Source organism: Notamacropus eugenii, chromosome 7 (genome assembly GCF_028372415.1).
Source record: "Notamacropus eugenii isolate mMacEug1 chromosome 7, mMacEug1.pri_v2, whole genome shotgun sequence".
Taxonomy (NCBI): Eukaryota; Metazoa; Chordata; class Mammalia; order Diprotodontia; family Macropodidae; genus Notamacropus; species Notamacropus eugenii.
This window is the reverse complement of record NC_092878.1, coordinates 2592204-2611987: the sequence shown is the minus strand read 5'-3', so window position 1 is coordinate 2611987 and position 19784 is coordinate 2592204. Positions and strand designations below refer to the sequence as shown.

At 37.8% G+C, this 19784-nt stretch overlaps 1 protein-coding gene across 2 annotated transcripts in view; it reads left to right on the top strand.

The window, feature by feature from the left end:
• Positions 1-1214: 1214 nt before the first annotated feature.
• The window catches only part of USP8 (ubiquitin specific peptidase 8), a 68993-nt gene continuing 50423 nt past the window's right edge, over positions 1215-19784 (top strand). For both annotated transcript variants that reach the window (XM_072624265.1, XM_072624264.1), the window contains exons 1-3: positions 1215-1375; positions 15827-15993; positions 18330-18474. In XM_072624265.1, the coding sequence (XP_072480366.1) occupies positions 15890-15993; positions 18330-18474 (249 nt within the window). In that variant the 5' untranslated portion in view covers positions 1215-1375; positions 15827-15889. The remainder of the gene's footprint in view (positions 1376-15826; positions 15994-18329; positions 18475-19784) is intronic.

The following is a 19784-nucleotide window of genomic DNA, read 5'->3' as shown; positions in this document are numbered from 1 at the left end:
CTGCCACTTAGGACTCATGTGGCCTTGGATCAGTCATTTAAGTTCTCAGGCTTCAGTTTCCTCCCCCGCAAAATAAAGGGAGTTGGACTAGACCGTGGCCTCCAAGTCTTCTTCCCTCTCCAAATCTATCATCGTGCGACTCCAAGATTCCATATGCGAGCTACTGCCCCACATCCAAGTGAGGTCAGCTCAGGACTTACTCCAGCATTGGATACATTGTATCCTTTGTTTCTGGAAGGCGTCCAGCTCCTCGTTTGAGCTACTTCTCTCACGCACTTGGAGCCTAGCTCCCCTCAACCTGCTGACCCTTAAGGGAAGGGGGGCATCACGTTGGGATCCAGGGCAGACCCAGGACAAGTCCGACCTCCCAGAGCGCAGAGCAGGTGACGTCACCGCGCTGCCTGGCCCTGGACCTGCCCCGTTCTGGGCCTGACTCTCCCGGCTGGACAGTCAGGAAGACTGGACAACTGACTGAATGTTTGGGTGCGGGAGGGAGAAGTCCATCTAGGGGGTGCCAAGGCGAGGGCTGAGAAAAAGCTTCCTAACCCGGAACCCCCTTTCCTCTGGACCCTGTAGGGGCTTCTGGGAGAGTGTCCCCACAGCTGGCCGGCCAGGCTCCGAACCTGCAGCCTCGCAGGAAGGCTCGGCCCCGGCTCCGCCAGGCTCACACATCAGTCACGCGGTCCAGGCCAGGTCAGCCGCGGGCGAGCCGCCGTCCAGTCCGCCGGTTCCACTTTTCAGAATATTTGAACAATTAATTTTGTTTAAAAGGAAGGCAATCAGCCCAGTGCGGAGCGCTGTGCCCATGCCGGTGACTTACGCCCGCCAGGAAAGGCGAGACTTCTGAGCTGAACCGGGCCCGGCTTCCCTCCCTGAGCCGAGCACGCGGCCGGAGGACTGGCTTCGTGCGGGTTATTTTTTCTTCCATAATGAGCGGGGTGGAAGGGTCTTTCTTACGGGACTAACCAAAAAGAAAAAAAAACTCGGGGCCGCGGGGGAGGGGGACGCGCACTGACGTCATTGGGGCCAGCTCGCCCCCGAAGCGCGCGTGCCCTGGACGGCGCGCACGCGCCTGCGTGGGGGCGGGGGGATGGGGGAGGCGCGCCCTCGGTGGCCCGGCTCTCCTGCGGTCCTCCGGCCTCCCCCTACCGGATCCTCTCCCAGCCCTGGGCGGGGACTAGGGCCCAAGGGCGAGCCCCGCCCCTCAGGATGACGTTTCGCGCCGCGCCGCGCCGCGGTGCAGTTTGGGAAAAAGGGGACGGGCCGGGCTCGCTTCCGCCTGGACGGCGATGGCTGATTCCGCGGGTTCCCGGGAGAAGGGCCTTTGGCGAACGAAGAGGCGCTGGTGAAGCGTGGCCTCCCTCCCCACCCCACGGTAAGCGCGGGGCGAGGCCCGGCCGGGCTGCCATGACGGACGTCCACCGGGCCCGGACCCCCACCCCCGGCGCGGACCGGGAGGCAGGAGGGCGGGGCGGGGGCGCCTCGGAGCCGGGACCGGCTGGGGGGAGGTCCGGCGGCGTCCCGGGGCCTTTCCCGCGGCCAGGGCCTCGGGTGCGCGGGGCGGAGACGGCCCGCCTCCTTGGGCCTGGCCCCTCCAGGCTCCGCTCTCAGGTGTGCGGTGGGGGGGGGCCCTCTGGCCCCGGAGTCAGTTAAGGTCGCCCCTCTCGTGGGTCGCCCCCAGCCCCTGCGATGTAGGAGGGAAGCTGCGGAGCCGGAGTCCGGACGGGAGCTCATTCTCTGACCTTGAACACAAGGCGTCCGTCTGCCTCCGCCGGGCCGAAAGCCGCTACCTGAGCCCAGGTCTGCGGGCCCCTCAGCTTGGCGAGGGCAGCCTTTTAAGGGTGCCCAGGACGGCGGCTGAGTCAGTCTAAGGTACCTTGTTTCACGTAGGTCCTCGGGGATGGGTGAAATTGGGAATATTTTGTTCAGAAGTAGGTGATGTCAGGTCTCGGTAACAATCTCTGGAAATGCGCTTGAATTAACGTTGCCAAATTTAATAAGGTCTCCTTACTATGGAAAGAAAAAGCTTTAAGATAATTTTATATTGCTAGTTTTGTAAGGGATAACAAGACTATAGAATGGGATCATATTGTAAGGATGTTATCTTGAACATCATTACCCAAATGATAAGTATGGACTTGACATTGGAAGATAAAGCTCAGCTGTCACTTCAGAGAAGCTTTATATTTACCACATTTTTTCCCACAAAATTGTGCAAGCTTTGTGCTACGTTATAATTTTCTTAATGTGAGAAATACCAGAAGTTGTGTAGAAGCAAACAAACCATGCATTGAAATGTGAAAAGGCATTACTATTAAAATTATGAACTAAGGGAACACATTTCAATGTCTGGATTTGGCTGAAGAGCATTTTATGGGATTCATCTTTTTTTGTGTGTTTAGATGCAGAGCAAAATGTAGTTAAAATTTCTTAACCATAATTTTAGTTGGATGTTAGTGAATGATAATATAAGTTATTCCATGCTACCCTAACAACATTAATGAAAATTGGGTGATGTAAGGAGATAGAACTGTTTCTTAGCTTTAAATTCCTTAAGTTTCTTAACTTTTATTTCCTTAACACAAAGGAGACCCAATAGAGATTTAGTTTTATCCTTTTCCAGAGATCTTATCATTTATGTTAGCTGTAGTGTGTCTCATTTCAATTTTCAATTTTGAGATAATCTAGTCACATCAGAAGTTAAGTAGTGTTACTGAATAAATAGTTTTATGTCTAAGATTATTGCCATAAAAAAGAACATTCTGATGATGGTGGCTTATGTAGTCTACTTTCTAACTGGACATTTTGTGTACAGGATGCATACACAATACTTTTTCTAATTTCCATCCACTGGGTAACTATTGTCAACTCTCAATTTAACCTCGGGCATTATAGACAGCATATTCTACAGCTAATTTGCAAATTACTATTTATCACTTGAAAAAGCTAAGCTTTCTAATAGCTTTAGTGAAAGGAATGGGTCATAATATACATAATGAGGATCAGTTTCAAAGCAGGTTAAAACTTTAAGTTTAATGACAAATGAATCCTTTTCAAAAAGTTGTATAAACCGAATCTTAGTGTATTCTTTTAAATCTTTTTTATTTGGTGGACTTTAGAAAGAATGTGTTTCCTCACTGCAATAAAATTTTTGGTAGAAAAGGAATTATGACTCACTTAATACATTTGATAAGTTTAAAACAGCCCTGAAGTAGTGGATAGAAAGCTAGACTGAGTCAGAAAAAAAACCTGGGTTCAAGCCCTGCTTCTGTTTGTGTCTTTGAGCAAATTACTTAATCTCTCCATGCCCCAGGTAGCTCTGTAAATAATATGTTTAGCAGGTGCTGATCTGCATCAGTGATGAGAGTTTGCTCACGTGGAATCATAAAAAGGAATGAAATCACAGATTCCCCTCCTCCCATTATGCTTAAGTATCTTATTTGCAAGTTAGTCAAATTATCAACTCTTAACTATTATAACTATTATTAACTCTTTGCCACCTTCATGTTCCTTTGCTTCTTCCTGTATGTGTTCCTTTAGCACCTTTAAAGTACTTCAAAAAATTGAGTCACATTGCTTACTTAGTCATTGTTGAAAGCTGTCTCCTGAGTAAATGAACAACTGCCCAGCACTTTTGAACAGAGGTCATGTGAACAGACCCCTGTACTTGAAACCAACAGTTCTTTTTTTATTTCTAGTCATAGTTCCGCATTATAGACATGAGGTGCTGACCAGTTTATGCTTTCATGACACAGACACCAAGACTGAACATTTTACACTTTTTGTATGTTAAGGCCATTACATAATTTTTTAAAAGTCCACCAAACTATGAAGATTGTTTAAAAAAAAAAAGTGGGGCTACACCAGGTGGTTTTATCCACCCATTCTCTTTTTAATCTAGCTTAGGTCCTTTCCATGGTAGTGACATCAAAGTTGATGATGGCCTCCTTAGGGAATATAGTAACCTTTTCTCAGCTCTCCTACTCTTTGACTTCACTGTAGTATTTGACTACCCCCCTCCTTGCAATTCTTTCTTCTCTTAGCTTCTGTAACACTATACTTCTTCCTGCTTTTCTGATTATTCTGAGGCCTGTACTTACTGCTCCTTTTTTTTCCCCCTTCCTCATAATTGGAGTTAGCTCCCAAGATCTGTCCCATTTCTCTCCCCTCTCTCTCTCTTCCTCTTCCCCCCTCTCTCTCTCCCGCTCCCTTTTTCCTCCTATTTTGAGGGTGGGGGGAGCAGCTTGAAAAGCACCCTCAAGTCAACTTTGTAATTCATTAAGACAAATTTAGGAGGGAGAATTAGTTACTGTAATGTCTTAGAGAGGGTTGTTACTAACAGGATCCCCTACAGTGATGTGGTAGCTTCCTATTTTAATTATTCTTGTTAACTAGGTGCAAAACTCTCTTGTTTCTAGCTTCTAGTTGTTGCAGAAATGTTAAGTTCTGTGACCTTTAAGTTCATTTGCTTTGGAAAAAAATCTTTGGGAGCCCTTCTTAGTTAAAGGCTTTTTGTTTAGAGACTAATAATCTCAGAGCTTCAGCCCCTATGCAAGTGACCAGCAAATCTGCATCTCCAGTCCATACCTTGCCTGTGTTTCCATCTTCTACAGACCTCTACTTGAATATCTCCCCATTACATCACACTCAGTATGTCCACAAAAAGCTTATTGTATCAGACACTCCGTAGCCTTTCCCACCTCTGTTCCTGCAATGATTCCATCTACCTGGGACATATCCTTTCAAGTCCTGAAATCTGCTCATCCTTCAAAGCCTGTTAGATCATCCATGAACTTTTCTTTCTGTGGCCCCCTTCTTTCTGCTAGGTATTCTCTTTATCTCTGCTGCGGCAGCAGTTCCTTTTGGTCTGGTATTGTAATTATTTGTACATATCCCCACCCAGTCCAACTAGGTTATAAGCTTCTTGGGGGCAGAAACTACCTTTTCCTTATTCCTGCCTGCACCTTGCTCTCCATAGAAATCATATAAATACATACCAGATTGATTAGCATGTGATTCCCCCTTAAGGACAGAGCCAATCAATAATGCATCATTACTTTGCATCATACATCCTATAGTGCCAGTCAGTCTTGTTTTCTCACTGCTTCTCATATGTGTTATTCATTTCCAATGCCTTTGCTCATCATGTTTCTTTTGTTTTTGGAATGCATTCTTTGCATACCTTAAAGACTATTTTCAAGTCTCTCTTCAGTGTCATTAGACATTTGAATAACTGCTAGTATGTATAGCACTGGGAAGTCAAAAGAAATGTGAAACATAGTTCTTGCTACCAAATGGTATACAATTTAGGAAAGACAGTATAAGGAAGGCAAGTAGATGAAGTGAATGGTGTGAGAAATAAGTATTTAAGTAATCCAAATGAGGGGATAAATACCATAAGAGATGCTGCTCTCAGGAAAGTAATAGAGAGAAGGTTGATCTTGAAATTATCCTCAAAGAGGATATTAAACTATTAAAGTTCTCAGAAAAAGAGAAGAGACCTGGGGGCTGGGGGAGGGGGAGGTGGATGGCTGAAATATGTACGGAAAAGGGCTGGGGATGGTAAGGGAATGAAGCTGCCTCTTACTATTCCAGCCCACACTGATGTCTGCTTTGCCTGAATTCTTGTTCCTGCTTTGATTAGGAACTGTGCAGCAAAACACATCATTATTCTCACTGTATGTTAGTTTGGTTTTAAATGGATTTGAAGTTTCCTGAGGACTTTATCATATATCTCTATCTGTCAGAGGAGCTGGCACATAGCCTGTATTCAAGAAGGCTTTCCACTCTGACGTTCTTGAGATCATCATACTTCGTTTATACCTTAATAAGAATAACTATTCATTTAGAAAACTTCAGTGTTTAGGGCAAAGTTTTATCCTTAGGGATTGAATGTACAAATATGAATATAGTATAGTAGTTTATAGTCTAGTGGGGATTATCATTTAACAAGACTTGAAATGAGAAATTTTTATGGGGTTGGGAAGGAAACTTGGGGACTTTGGACAGCTAAAGTGTAGGAAGAATGCACAGGGTATCTGGGAGGGTAGGAAGAAGAGTCAAGAGGGTAAGAAAGAAAATTTTACCTTCTTCCGAAGTTTTGACTAGGACCTGGGCAATAATGTATATCAGAATTAAAGTTTCATAAAGTTAGGCAGCCAGGTGGCACAGCTGATAGAATGCAGGGCCTGGGGAGAGAAAAACCTGAGTTCAAATGCAGCCTCAGCCACTTACCAGCTGTGTGATCCTGGGTGAGTTAATCTCTACTTTAATTTCCTCATCCATAAAAGGGAGAAAATAATAGCACTTACCTCTTAGGGTTGTAGTGTGTACCAAATGAGATAATGATTGTAAAGCACTTAGCACCATACTTGGCACATAGTAAACACTATTTAAATGTTAAAAAAAAAATCCAGTTCAGCTTTTTCAGTTGAGTTCTGCATCTTCCTATCTAATTCTCTACTCTTCTACTAGAAGAAAAGGAAATGAATGGAGATTCTTTACTATGCATTGAGTATTGAGAGGTAGCATGGTATAATGGAAAGGGTATTAGATGTGAATTCAGGAGAAAAGTGTGGGAGTACATGCCTATAATCCCTACTGCTAAAGAATCAGGGCTTGGCAGAATAGTTACAGTGTCCACACTAAGTTCAGCATTAATATGGTGAGCTCCTAGGAGTTCAGGAGCACCATGTTGTCTAAGGAGGAGTGAGCTGGCACAGGGAAGAAGTAAAAACAGGTCAAAGCTCCTATGCCAGTCAGTAGAGGAATCTGGCCCTTGAATGACTGCTATACCTCTAGCCTGGGAGAATTAGGAGGACCCAGTTTGATTTATAAAATCATTTTTTGAAGATGAGAACTGGGTTTGAGTCCTATGTCTGTTGTTTACCAGGTGTTTGACCATTAGAAGGTTGCTTAACCTGTTGCAACTGGTTCCCATAATTATGCATGTAACTATACCCAGCAATTTTCTCCTAAATGAGTGTTAAAAGGATCAAATGAGAGTGTCTATAAAGCCCTTTGGGGTTTTTTTTAGATATTTATTTACTTTTAGTTTTCAACATTCACTTTTATAAGATTTTGAGTTTTAAATTTTCTCACCCTCCTTCCCCTTCCCAAGATGGCTTGCAATCTGATATAGGCTATATGTGTACAATTATATTAAGCATATTTCCACTCGAACCTAAGGGAAAACTGGGAGAAAGAAAAAACAACAAAAAAAGAGAAAATAGCATGCTTTGATTTGCATTCAGACTCAGTCGTTCTTTCTCTGGAGGTGGATAGCATTTTGCATCGTGAAGTCTTTTGGAATTGTCAGATCATTGCATTGCTGAGAAGAGCCAAGTCTGTCAAAGTTGCTCATCACACAATGTTGCTGTTACTGGATACAATGTTTTCCTGTTTTCTGCTCATTTCTCTCAGCATCAGTTCATGCAAGTCTTACAAAGCCCTTTGTAAACCTTAAGGCACTATGTAAACGTCAGCTATTAATGCTCTATAGATTTTCCCATTGGAGACCTTTAGGATCTTCTGGACTTAACGATGCACAGTGTGGTTGTCAGCTCTACTAGCAGGGAATTTTATTCTTTTCCCATGACATTGATATGTCATAGTTTTTTCAGGCATTCCCCCATTGGTGGGCACCTATTTTATTTTCTGCCATTTGAAAAGTATTGTTATGAGTATATTGGACCTTTATGTCTGTCTGTGACTACCTTGGTATGTATGCCCAGTGATGGATAAGTCTCAAGGTCCAAAGTATAAACAGTTTAATCACTTTTCTTGAGTAATTCGGCATTTAAGTCCAAAATAGCTGGTCTACTTCACAACTGTATCAGAAGGGCATATGTGGCCCCTCTCCAGCACTGAGTTCACATTTTTTTCGTCTTTGCTAATTTACATGGTATGAAGTAAAGCCTCAGATCAGTTTTAATTTGCATTTTTCTTGCTATGAGTGATTTCAAACACATTTTTATTTTTTAAATCTAATCTAGTTTTTTTAAGTTCAGTTTTATTTCATTTTCACATTTACATTGTCTCCTCCTACTCTCCGTCCCCATTAATTGAGAAAGTAAGCAAAACAAAACCTGTTAGAAACATATATAGTCAAGCAAAGTAAATTCCCCCTTTGACCTTGTCTGGAAAAAAAAGTCTCAATCTGCACTCTTGAGTTCATTAGCTCTCTATCCAGAAGTGGTGAACTTGTTTCATCATGATCCCTCTGGAATTGTGGTTGGTCATTGTGTTGGGTCCCTGAGTCTTTAAGAATGGTTTGTCTTTACAGTATTGTTATAGTGTGCCCAGTAGACATATATGTACTGAAATTGAAATGGTTGAAAGTTTCTTCTCCCATAATGTTTTCCTTCAAAAATATTATTGGTGTGGGTATTTTTCTTCAAGTAAGTAGAACAAGGAAATTGAAGGTTCAGTCAGCTTTTCTTTTTCTAACTCATTTTTTGTCAAGTACTTTAATATTTCAATAATACCTAAATATAGCAGGACAAATTACTAAGAGTGTATCGATTGGATTCTAGTGCTAACCGTAAATAGATGTGGGATCCTTTAGATGAGGTACTACATATCTCCTTAGAATAACTCATTAGAAATCTCCAACAAGGGCTAGGTGAATGTCTGTTAGAGATTTTGAAGAGATTCCTAGTCAAATATGTTCATTAGCTGAACTCTGAAGTTCCTTCTCTGAAATGCTATAAACATCTATAGCAATTAAAATCCTGCTTATATCCTTTTTTCTTTTTATCAGGCAAACACCTTTTACCTTGTGCTTTGACTTCAGCAAGAAATTAGTGCAGTTGTTTTAATTGCAACTTCACATTCTGTAATGCTTAAAATAAATTTTAGCACCAAGTAACATTACTTGTCAGCTCATCTTTAAAAATATAATCATGTTAAACAGTCATAGAAATAGAAGAGAACATTGTCCATTAAGGGACTCAAGCAGTAATCTGAGGAAGTTGTTTTTCTTTTGGGACTGCTCTTAGCCATTAACGAAGAACAAAATATATAAACTTATTCAAATTTGGAATTTAATACAGATTTCTGTTTAGTTCATTAAGCTAAATGACCTATACAACAGAAATATTTTTTGTTTTACTAATCCAGATCATTAGTCCAGTCATGAGTCAACAAAAAGTAGAATATTTAAGAATATTCTTACATTGTAACTTTTTTAGTAGAACTGTAGAGTAAACTTCAGATTATCTTTTTTCAGCCAAGAAACCTAATTGTCATGAAGTTATTCATCTTTTGCCTCCCATAGATCTCAAGGTCAGATAATGCCTAATTATTTCTATTCAGGCATATATCGAGTAGCTCATATGAGTCTTCTCTGTGGAATAAAAAAATTGGTAAAAAGTGGGCATTGGCTGGACTAGTGCCACGATCTCAGATCTGGTATTTGTTCCTTAGTGCTATAATATTGCAGCTGTGGAATACTTATAGTGTGTAGGGATTTCCCTTGTTGGAATTATGGTCCTTGTCTTGTTGTGGTGGAGCAGAATGTGACAATGGGTGGTTGTCAGAAATTACTGCCATTGCTACCCATCTTCTAAATGTACGTGTGAAGGAAGATGTTACAGTTAGATCCCTGTTCTAGTTATTAAATGTGTAAGTCAGAAATTGTGCTTAATGTTTACACCGTGTTGTTTAGTTAAACATGGTTATAGATATGTCCGTAACGGAAAAATGGTGAAAGGTAGGTTTTTGGGTTTTGGGTTTCTTTTTTAAGGAAAAAAGCATGAGAAGATCAATGATTGATGAATGAAAAAATACAGGGTGGGATTGATTGGATGATTGAATGAAAAAAAATAGAAGCCCATAGATGTTTTAGCAAAGTGTGATCAGTAGGGTTTTTTTAGACCAGATCTGTGATTTCCTCAGTGAAATCATGACAATTAGAAACTTATTTATGTGAAATAACTGTAAAATCACAGTGACTTACTCATTTAAGCCTAACTTCTCACAAATTTATTACCTTACATGAATGAGCAAAGCTTCGCTTTATTTTTACGTGGCATTTTCAGTCAGCTTATTAGTATTATGATAGCCACTAACAGTGAAACAGGAACAGTGAGAACAAAAATTACTGAGGTTTAGGCACGGTGGATAGAGTGCTGGGCCTGGAGTTGGGAAAATTCATCTGGCCTCAGACATTAACTAGCTGTTTGACTCTCTGGGTGCAAGTCTCTTAACCCTGTTTTTCTCAGTTTCCTCATCTGTAAAATGAGCTGGAGAAGAAAATGTCAGATCACTCCAGTGTCTTTGCCAGTGGAGTCACAAAGAGTAGGACCCAACTAAAATGACTGAAAAACAACAACAGGGTTTAGGGAATAGAGTTGATGGAGTAGATAGCAAACCTCTAAGCCCATACAGTTTACTAAAAGTGTTCGGGTTCCCAAGAGCCTTTGTTTCACATTTCTACATTTGCCAATTGCTTACAGTCGGGTTTGTCACTTTCAGAGATAGTCTTGTAAATGTTCTTGTGCTATGAAGGGAAAAAAAGCCATGGAGTATATTTTAAAAGATATATAATATGTCTTTAGGAAATAAATGTAAATATATAGATCAAAATTTAATGGACTACTGATTTTGAAATCAAAGGACTTGGGTTTAAATTTTAACTCTGCTTTTAATAAACCTATGTGAAACAGCAAGTCATTTAAACTTTCTGGAACTCATCCATTTGTAATATGAGGAGGCTGTATGAAATAATCTTCAGATTTTTAAAAAATTTTGATCCAATTTGAAAAATTGTATCTTTGCAAGAGCTAGCTCAAGAAAAACTAAAATTGTAATAATTCTCTAGTAGTAAAATTCAGGTTAGAATGTATTAGGTAAGTTATTTTAAATAATAGTAAAAAAAAATAAAATCAGTTTTTAATCATTGCATAATAAATAACTATAAATTCCTGAAAGAAAAATTTACAGTTTTATAATAAGAAATAGACCCTACATCAATAAGATTTCTATAGTCAGTTTATTAATATGAAAAGTGAAGCAAAAATATAATAAATTAGATTTGAATAGATTAATGACCAGCTAGATATAGAAGATGGCTCAAAAGTATAGTTACCATACAAAGATAATTTTGTGTGTGGGGGGGGAACAATAAATGCACATGCTTTTCAGGTACTCAACAGAGAATCTGCAAAAGATAAATTATATATGTGCATGCATAGAATCACCAAGCAAACTTAAATACCGAGAAATTATATCTATTTCATTCAAAATCACAGGGCTATAGCTGGAAACTAGAAATCAGTTTTAAAATTATGGCTAAAATGTATATGTTTATACTACTGAATAAAGAATCAGACTGTTTCAAGAGTTGGAAGGGACTTCATTGATATTTAGTCTCTGATCCATAAAGGAAAAAAAGTATTACCCACTGGACTGTATCCGAGTGTTCATCTAGCTTTTTCTTGAAACCCTCCAAAGAAGGAGAATCATTTCCTATCAAGACAGCCTATATCTCTTTGGGAAGAAATCATAGTCATGACTGGCATATTTTAATGGCAAAGAGAACACACATACAATACATGAGAATGTTTGGGAGGTAGCCAAGGTAGTTCTTAGGAAAATTTATACCCCTGAGTACCTTCAGTCAAATTAAAGTAAAAGAGAAATGAGACCATGTTTGAAGAAATTAGAAAAAGAACAAATTATATTTGGAAGTGAGTGTGATATAAAAACAAAAGACTAATAAAAAAAGAACAAATTGGTAAGTTGAAGGAAGTCAGGAAAAAAGATAGATAAATAATTTTAAGATCAGAGCAGAAATTAATAAAATGGAAACTTACAAGAACAATTAAAATGATAAGCCAAGGGTTTTTTTATTTAATGTACAGTAAACTTAATATAATAAAAAAAGAGAAAAAAGCTGTAATATCACCAGAATTAAGCCTAAGAGGGATGAAAACAGCAAAAGAGATTAAGAAAATATTGAGATTGGACTATATGTTGTCCAATTAGTCTGTCATTTTAATGTTTTCAGCTATAAGCCTGCAATCCAAATATCATATTCATGTAGCTTCTCACCCATCTTTTCACTTTCCAAATTCTTTTATGAAGTACTTTCCTTTGATGGGTCCTAGTGTGCTCCCAAAGGTTTCAGTTTCTTATCCAGGACTTTGAAAACTTAGAGAATATTTTCCATCCTTCTGGTAATATAATATCATTTGTACCCCCATGAATCACTAACAGTATGAAGTGAGAGGTAGCCATTGTGACAAGTGTTGTTAGGTCTTCTCACATGTTAGTGTCCTTTAAACACAGCCTCTCTCTATCATTGTGTTATCAGCTTATCAAATAGCACCGCTTAGCAGAGAGGTTCCAACCACTAGTGCTTGTGTTTCCTCCCCCTCTGAGCCTTACTAAATGATCCGTACACTCAGAGCACCTGTGCATTGGTATCATCTTTTGCAGGAGAAGCATCTGCTTTCTCTTCAGAGGACCCAGACCCCTCCCCCTTATCAGGAAGCCCCTCAAATCTGTCCCTTTGTGCCAAATGTTGTGTGTGTTTTCTTTCCCCTTCTTTATGTCATATTCTTGTACCCTCCAGTCTCTGGACACAAGTTGCTTCCCTTCTTCCTCTTCAATATTTGTACATAATCTCTTCCATTTTTTAAAATAGAAATTTTCCCTAACATCCTGTGGAGTAGGGAAACCCTCCTTGATTCCCTTTACCTTTTTCTAGGGGGGACAGTAGTTTGTTCTTTGTACATAAGTAGCAGGGACTTGATAATCAGAGAAATAAAAACAGCATATTCTATGCTAGCAATTCCAGATGCCCTCTGCTCTCCAACCTTGCTAGAAATCAGGTCCTTAGGCTTTTGCTCTTGCTTGCTAGTATTTCCCTGAGGAGCTGCTGTGGCAGACTGCCCATCTTGAAGAAATCAAGGAAGGACTAAACAGCTGGACAACTGACAAAATCTAGTCACAATGCTAGTGCATTCAGATTGATTTATAGATTCAGGGCCACACCAACACTTCGCGGAACCAATTGGACATAGAAAGACAAGCAGGCAAGACTTGAGGGAGCTGTAAAAACAGCTCCATCAGTTGGATGAAAGGGTATTTTAAATCCCCAGCTATTATTCAATGTACTGTAAGTGGTATTTATAAGAACTATCAGGTGCTAATGGGATAGATTCAGAAATAATTTCCATTTACTTATGAATGAAGGAGACAAATAGAGTAAAACAATCTCTGCTTTCAAGAAACTAATTTTTTTCCTATTTAACATAGTTTATTTTTCCCCTAATTACATCTTTGAGCAGTTTTTAAAGATTTGGTTGATTTGTTGTTTTTTTTTTTTAAATTTTGAGTTCCAAATTTCTCTGCCTCCTCCCTTCCTTCCCCCATTCCTGAGATGGTAAGTAATCAGATACAGGTTATACACCTGTGGTCATGTAAAACATTTCCATATCAGTCACTTCTTAAAAGAAGACTCAAATGAAAGAGAAAGAAGAGTGAAAAATAGCATGTGTCAGTTTGTATTCAGACAATATCAGTTCTTTCTCTGGAGGTGGATAGTATGCCTCATCATTGATCCTTTGGTATTGTCTTGGATCATCATAATGCTTAGAATAGCTAAGTCATTCATAGTTCTTCATCATATAATATTGTAGTGACTCTATACAACATTCTCCTGGTTTTGTTCACTTTGCATCACTTAATGTAAGTCCAGGTTTTTCTGAAATTCTGCTTGTCATTTCTTAGGGCACAATAATATTCCATCATGATCGTGTACCACACCTTGTTCTGCCATTCTCCAATTGATGGGCATCCCTTTAATTTCCAATTCTTAGCCACCACAAAAAAGAACTACTATAAATATTTTTGTACAGATAGGGCCTTTTCCCCTTTTATTTATTTTATGGTTTTGGGGTATAGATGTAGCAGTGGTATTGCTGGATCAAAAGTTTGAACGGTTTTATAGTCCTTTGGGCATAGTTTCAAAGAACTCATTCTCATTGGGAGAAAGAACACATGTTGAAGGGTTTAGTTTTAAGGGATATGGCAAAGCTTGATGATCCTTAACGGGCAACAAAGATGGCCCAGTGGGCTGGAGTTTGCAACAGAACAGATAATTAGATGGTCTTCTTTAGGGCACAATAGAAGGGCAGCTGATAAGGCTTGGCTTGGTGATCCTTCGTCCTTTACGTTTTTTACATATTGCTTTCTTCATATGTACTCTTTGGGGGTAAATAGCATAAGTCTTATTATCCCCATCTTATATATGAAAAAGCCTAGATTTAAAGAAATGAAACTTGCTGGGATCACACAGCAACAATGTAGTAAATCCTAATCATTTATTAAGTGCCTACTCTGTGCCAGGTACTGTGCTGAGCATCAGGGGTACAAAAGAAACTAAAGACAGTCCCTGCCCTGAAGGAGCTTGTAGTCTAATGGGGAGACAACATTCAAACAAATATATACAAGCCAGCTATGTACAGGATAAACGGACAAATTAAAGAAGGCATTGGAGTTAAGAGGGGTTGGGAATGTATCATACAATCTATCAAAGAGGAGATTTAAATCCTAGTTTTCTCACTCTAAGACCAGTACACTATGTTACTTTTCCACTGATATATCTATATTATAATAAAGTCCACTTGGGGCAATGAAATAATTATTATAGGAAAAACAATAAGATTATTAATAAATTATATGTTTGGTAAAGAAAACATTTCTCAACTATGAAGAAAATATTTTTTATCTGTCAGAAGAAAAAGGAAAACAAGGAGATGGATTCAGTTTTATTACAAGTAAAAAAAATTATTAACCACAAAAACACTTGAGCTAAATGAAAAGAAATAACAGATTGAAAAGCTTAAGGGGAGAGTAATATCACTGATAAAATCTTGACATCTAAACTCTTTAAAAGACCTAATACAAACTTTGATACTGAATCCCCCATCATCAAAGAAAAAGAGACATGGTAAAATTACCTGAAAAAATCATTTAACATTTGTAATAATCAAAGGAATACAATTTGATGACTCGTTACCAAACACCCATCTAATTGCCTGAAATAATTAAAAATAACAAAACTAAATGTTGACAGGGCAGATAGGAAACATTGTTGAATTACTAGTTGTATAAATTAATATACGTTTGCTGGAGACTAATCTGGCAACAAATAGTAAGAATTAGAAAATCTAATTCCCTTTGATCTGTGATTCCCATTGCTGAGACCATACTTTAGATGTTAATTTAAAAACAAAAAAATAGACCTGTCTTTAAACTAAGCTTAATAGTTGTTTTATTTGTAATAGTAGTAAACTAAGAATCTATGTACTCAGTAGATGAGAATACTTGGACAGATGCTCATAAATCTGTACAGAGGAAAGCTATAAAATGACAAATAAGGGACATAATGTTGGGAGAACATATAAAATAATGCAAAGTAAAGGAAAAAGCATAACAGCATGTGTATTGTCTACAACTGTGTATAAAATATAAACTGACAAATGAGAATGAAATTCATTGTTACTAGTTTGTTGAAGTGTAAAACTTACATAGTTCTGATTATGTGATATATGGTGATTTTGATTTTTTCCTTTGTTGAGATTGTGTATCATTTGAAAAATCAAGTTTGAGTTCATTTTGGGAAAAAAAAAATTTAAACTTTGGCCCCATGTATATCTTCAAATTGAAAAAAGAATCATTACACACATATGAAAATCATTCATGTTATATGTAGATTCAAATACAAATTTTAGGAGTTATATTCATTTTGGAACTCAGTTGAGTTATTTTAATAGTGGAAAAAGCTGGTATTCTGAAATTTTTTTGTTTATTTCAGAAAAGAGCTGCTTTTAAAGACATTCCACCCATTGTGAAAGGGTGAAAGTAAATACTGTTCACCATGCCTGCTGTGGCTTCAGTACCTAAAGAGCTCTACCTTGGTTCCTCATTGAAAGAACTTAACAAGAAGACAGAAGTTAAAGCAGAGAAAATAAGTACTAAGAGGTATATATGTATTTTTAATATATTTTAAAATTTTCTGTGTGATATTAATTCATCTAAAATGAGTTTACATTTCCATATTGTTAAGGATATGCCTCACCTAATACCAGTTTGAATCAGATATCACATAAATGGAATAAGAACTGAAAGAGGTTGTGATTTAATATTGGGCATTTGACTTCCTGCTACCACATGATGGCTGTCTCCAAGTATCTGCAAAGCTTTCCATCTAGAAGAGGAAGTGTGGAAGCATCAGAAAGTTAGGTTTCAATTTATCATAAAGGAGAATTTCCCAGCAACTAGAGTTGTCCAAACTGGAATGGATTACCTTGAAAAAAAAAGCTTCTTATGGCTTCAGGTATTCCCGTGGACATTGGACTCTTTGTCAGATATTGTTTAGAGGATTGTTTTTTGGGGAAGAAGTTTAAATACCATGGCCTTTAAAGTTTCTTCCAATTTTATGATTCTGTGACATTTGTTCCTATTAGGAGTTCTTTGAATACTCAAAATAAAATGAAACAATTATTCTGATAGTAAATTTTGGGTGTGTGTGTTCTGGATCAGTGAGTTCATCTTGTGGAGAATTCACAGTAAAGGAGCTCATTTTGTTGATTTAGATGGGCAGTTATCTATAATTTACATAGTTGCTTGTGATTGGGAGAGATTAGAAACTTGCCCCTAAGTCATGTAGCCCTTATGTGTTGAAAGAAGCACTTGAACCCATACAATCTTGACCTTATCCACTCTGCTTCACCAACAAGAGCAGTTTATGGGAGAAACTGAAGCACAGTTTATGTCCTTGTCATACTCAACAAATATCATTTTGATGATCAGTCCTCTAAAGAAATCAGAAATTGTCAGTTAAACGAATATGCCTTTGACTAAGAAAAAAAAATTCTAGACTAGATAAACGGAAGCATCAAGACAAAATGGAAACATAACAAAGCATCACAGATATATGGGCTGTTGAAAAGATTTTTTAAAGGTCAACATTTCTGGAAGGTTTGTGAGACCCTTCTGTAGTAGTGACTAGGCACTGATTTGCCTTACCCTGAAGTTGAACATGTTGCCTTTTTCTCTTTTAAAAAAAAATTCTTGAAATTTTAAACAAAAATCATTTGGCTCTTAAATTGGGGTAAGCAGTTAGGTATAAGCATCTTGAAGTTCTGGCCTAGCATATATTAATTGTAAGGGTAGTGATAACAAGGTTATTCTAATGTAATACGGCTTTAATTTAGATAAATTGGTCCTTATCCATGTTTGAATTACAGGCTATTTTTGTTAGATTTGGAGTCGTTCAGTAGTACGCTCTTTATGCATGTGTGCCTAAATATTCATCCTGTAATGGCTTGCATTCTTAATTTGATTAGTCAAATTTACTCTTTCATAGTTAACAGGTATATCCTGCCTTGTGTGGATTGCATGTAAAGTAGGACCTGAGGCAAAGCAGTGCTTCATTTGGCAGGGCACCTGATTTACATTTTGGATAATTGGTCAAATAATATTATAGAGTGGTTTCATGATATGGATGTGGGGTTTGTTTATGATGTCCTAATAATGCCAAAGCTGGCTGAAGTCCCTTGTAATAATGAAAAACCACGATTGTTTAATATTAATGGCATTTTGTTGAAATGAATTACAGCTTTAGAAATCACTTCCTTAACTCAGTATATAGGAGCTTTAAGATGGAGCTTAGCTATAGCACTCTTTAGAAAATTAACTTGCTGAAAAAAACATGATTCCAACCCACTAAAGAGCAAGGTGTCATGGACTTGTCTCCTTCCCTTCCCCCTTCCTCTATACTCACATACTTCCTTCTTACTAACTTCTGGATCTTGTTTTGGTATGTGGTTTAGTGATAAGGATAGATTTTGTTTAGTAGTTTTGGTGATGAAAAGTGGGGAAGAGCAAGAACCGATGGGTACTTTTACTTAAGGAAGTTTTGCTCTCTTTTTTTACATGCAGAAATTGCATATAATAAAGTTTTTATTGTAGAATGTGACCCTTATCAAAGATAGGGATTAAAGGAAGTACTTCTAGAGAATTATTCCTTGTATAGAATTTGTTTGTAATCAGATAAAAAAAATTCTCATGAACTATTTTCTAGAATGTGAAATTAATTTTGTTTCCATTAAATAAATAAACATGATTATTTATAACGGAATTTTACCTATGATAGAAAATTGTTTCTATCTACTCTATGTTCAGGATTTACCTTCTAAACTAGGAGAACCCCCAGTAATGAGGTTTTTCTGTATCAAGATATCTCTGAGTTTCACTTGCCAGTTGTTTTAATGCCACAGGCAGTGTCAGCTTAATTATTTATTTTCCAATTCAAGTTATGTGCAGAGTGCCCTGAAGATCTTCAGGACAGCAGAAGAATGCCGATTGGACCGTGATGAGGAAAGAGCCTATGTACTGTATATGAAATATGTAACTGTTTATAATCTTATCAAAAAAAGATCTGATTTCAAGCAGCAGCAGGTACGTTCTTGTTTTTTTTCCCCTATTTTCTTTGGCCATCAATTCTTATAAATAGGGGCTAAGAAAATGCCTGTAACTGGTTATTAATTTTTGAGCACATATACAGTATCACTTTTTAGAACTCATAGCATCAACTTAGTGAACATAAATTCAGTAAAAATGTAGTATGGGAAAAGGCAATTTACATGTCAATTTAATTTCATTATTTGCAAAAGTGTTGCTTTGGTTTAAGCCAAGCTGACAATGGGCTATAGACTTTTTCATCTTTTGTTACTGTTGTATTGAAATTGTACCAGGTTTTATGGGAGGGATTCAATTTTTTTTCTCATGAAATAAGTGAGAATATAATAAAAGTGTGTTACTGCTTTCATGAAATCCAAATTTAATCACAGGGGAATTAGATGTTTGTCATTGCTCATATTATGTTGTAGCCATTCTCAAGACAAATTTACTAAATTTCTAAACTATTTTTGATTGTCTTTATTGAACAAAATGTATTGCTTGCACCTAGCACAGTGTCTGACACATAGGTGCTTAATAAATGCGTGGGTTTCTTCTATGGGGCAGGGATATTTCTCTGTTATTTTGAGAATGTAGATCAATAAGAAGAAAAACATGCTAAATACAGTGACACAGAAGTACATAGTCGAGCTGGAATTGCTTTGGTCAAGCGTGTTGGAAACCTTTTCGATTATTAGAGATTATTACACCAGTTGAAAGGAGGGTTTGTTATTGTCCATTTAGAAGATTGTTTATACATTATACATTACCCGTTTTGGTAGAGAAGTCCTTTGAAAAAAAGCTAGTATTCCCTTTCAGTATTGAGATGATTATTCTCTGTGTGTAACATCTAATTTTAGTTAAAAGGCTTCGAAAAATAGCAACTTTTCTTCCTCCAAATAATTTTGTCAGCATAGAACATTGAAATCATGTGATTTATTTTGATTGTTTATTATTATAACTATTTTGAATATTATTTCATGACTGTGACTCTTTTTTAGATTTTTCTTTTTGGTTAAAATTACTTCAGATTTGTAAACTAAGTATTACACCCCGGTTTTCTAGAGGAACCCATTTTCAGTTAGTCCACGGCAATCTGCAGATGGTCCAAGTAGCCTTGCTGTAGGAGAAAAAAAGACTTCAATGCATATTTGCAAATAGGTAGAAGAGATCTGCCCAATTCAAACTTTTTATAGTCTCCATATTAATGATTTTATAACATGTATTAATATGAAATTGCCTTAATAAGAAAAGGCTTATTTCTATAAAAATTTCCTTCCTTCCCCCCTCCATTTTTTAAAGATGATTTG